General features: G+C 53.0%; 1 protein-coding gene across 3 annotated transcripts in view; it reads right to left on the reverse strand.

Moving 5' to 3' along the window:
• The window catches only part of LOC126572669 (zinc transporter 2-like), a 21,307-nt gene that overhangs the window by 7,918 nt on the left and 10,889 nt on the right, over nucleotides 1–2,500 (reverse strand). For all 3 annotated transcript variants that reach the window (XM_050232166.1, XM_050232169.1, XM_050232168.1), the window contains exon 3: nucleotides 142–374. In XM_050232166.1, coding sequence (XP_050088123.1) covers nucleotides 142–374 — 233 coding nt within the window. The remainder of the gene's footprint in view (nucleotides 1–141; nucleotides 375–2,500) is intronic.

The following is a 2,500-nucleotide window of genomic DNA, read 5'->3' on the forward strand; positions in this document are numbered from 1 at the left end:
CACGCAAACAGCATGAAGAGAGAGCAGAGCAGAGGAGAGCAAAACAATGGCGAAAGCGAATGGCAAACAGACACAATATCCGACGCAGCGGCAGCAAAAGGTAAAGTCAGCACTCGCGTCGCGCTGGCAAGCGGCTCTTACAGTCAATCTTCCGGATGCTGAGCTCGTTCGCCAGTTCGCAGCAGGAGTCGGCCAGCTGTCCGTGCACGCAATAGATGATGGACCGTTGCTGCTGCAGCTGGTGTGCTTGTGGTTGCTGCTGCTCCTGCTGCTGCTGCTGCTGCTGCTGCTGCTGGTAGCCCTGGTTCGTCGATCCGGGCTCAAGGCTCGAGGCCGTGACGCTGGCAGACGTCCCATAGTTTTTCCGGAACTCACTGAAACGAACGAAGAAAAAGGAAGGGGGGGGGAAAACGTAAGATGACGTGAGATGACGGGAGGAAACGAGCGTTGAGTTAGTTAACGCAGTTGCTCCACCGTTTTCGAGCGCACCAAGCAACTCCAAGGAAGTGGAATGAATAGAAGACAAACAAAAGATCGTAGAAAGGGAGAGAAATGTAGGGGAAAGGGGCAGCTCCTTCCGGTCGTGCCCATTATCGGAATGGTTACAATCGTCCACGGCGAACCACGCGCCGAAGCTTCTCCAACAGCAAACTTATAAATTGAATTCCCAACCAAGAAGGAAGTAATCCCCATAAAGTGGCCGCGCCCGATGCGGCATGGAAGTGTTAGTTGCAAAAACCCAAGAGTGAGATTTGCAACAACAAACACCCGGGAAAAACAATCTATGCACCGGCACCAAAAGCCGTAGAGCGTAAGCCAAATGGAACCGAAATGTGCTTGAATCACGCGACCGGTGCACCGGCCAAAACTATCTGACGATTAATAATCGACCATATTGCTAGCGGCGCATCGGCGCCATCAGCATACAGCCGAAAATATGCTTTACCCCCCCCTCTCGGGGGCTGCCAAACAATTTGCCAAGATTAGTTTCCCTTGGCGCTCGCACCACTCTCTATCAGCATTAGTGAGATCACGGGATGCGAACGCAAGGTCCAGGATATCGGCCTCGTAAAGGGCGCGAGTAACGCGCCGAACGAGTTAGCAGCTGACGTTCGGGGCCAATCGCAAATATTGCATTCGCTGCACGGGATGCACCGTGGCTCGCGCGCTCGCGGAGTTCGCTACAAACAAGCGGCTTTGTTGGCCAGCACGCCAGCAAAGGATGCCAATGCCCGGGACACCGGGGAGTGTCGAGGTTGCCAAAAAAGCTAGATTACAGTCAGGAAGAATGGGAGGTTTTTGCAAAAATTGAAACTATTTCATCGCAAACGATGCTGGATGCTGGCTGCTAGCTGCTGCCGCTGCTGGTGGCCATCGTAAATTTGCCATCTTTTTATATTCCGATCCCAGACCTGATGGCATCCAATTCACGGGGGCACTGCAAAGGGGACAACGAGATGACTGGCTTCATCTGGTGGCATTGCGCAAGTCCGATCGGATTCCATCCGAGCCCCGGCTGTAGGTGCGGCATCACTGGTGCAGCCATGCACGAAGACAGTTCCCGTGCAAATGCTCGAGGGGGTACTCTTGGTGGGAGGGGGAGGGCTGCGGACCGGTGCAAAGAATTTTGGGAATGTAATGAATGCAGTTCGGGCAACACACATTCGACAAACGATCTCGGGACTCGAACGCGAACGAACTCGGAACACACGGATCCGATCCGCAGCGTCCCTGGCCATGCACCAGGCATCCCGGACAGGATGGACAGTAATTTACTGCAGTGGCCATAAGTTTTCCCCTGCCTTCCCTTCCCCGGTTACCCATTCCAGGATGGATTCCAGATGAGAACCACCTCCTGGCCACCCTCCCGAACACGAAAAAAAACGAGAACAAAAAGTCCCTCCCCGGGATCGCCGGGATGTCCGGGAATTGGTCCGTTTCTTTTTAATGAAATGAGTCGTTCGTTGGCACTGGGACGCCGTCCTCGGCCCAACACACAGAAAGCCGACTACGAACGGTCCACCGGCGGGTCCACAGTGGCCACAGCTGTGGTAATAAATGAATGAATGTTAAAATGGCGCTACTGCTAATGGTATTCCGGCCATTGAGCCGTTGTCCGGAGCATGCCAGCATGCAGATCGCCAACTCGTCCTTTTCGTCCGTTCCGTTGTTGCCGTTGGTTGGTTTTATTTTTCGGCCACTGATTATTCCATTTCCATTCCGCTGGCGATGCTGGTGACAACGGACATTTTGCCAGATTTAATTTCGACTCGCCCCGTGGTCCACCATCCCAAAAGGCGGTGACGTTGAAATGGTATGAGGGGCAGTATGTGGCACATAAATCATTTTTAAAAATTAATGAGCATCACCACCGCCCACTGACGGGGCTCGTTGGTAGAGAAATCAAACAAATCCAATTATCAAACTCAACAATCGTTTGAATGTTGATGAACTGCAGCGCAATCGAAAAATGCTCCTTCAGGCCGCATATGGGAATGTC

Source organism: Anopheles aquasalis, chromosome 2 (assembly GCF_943734665.1).
Source record: "Anopheles aquasalis chromosome 2, idAnoAquaMG_Q_19, whole genome shotgun sequence".
NCBI classification, from domain to species: domain Eukaryota; kingdom Metazoa; phylum Arthropoda; class Insecta; order Diptera; family Culicidae; genus Anopheles; species Anopheles aquasalis.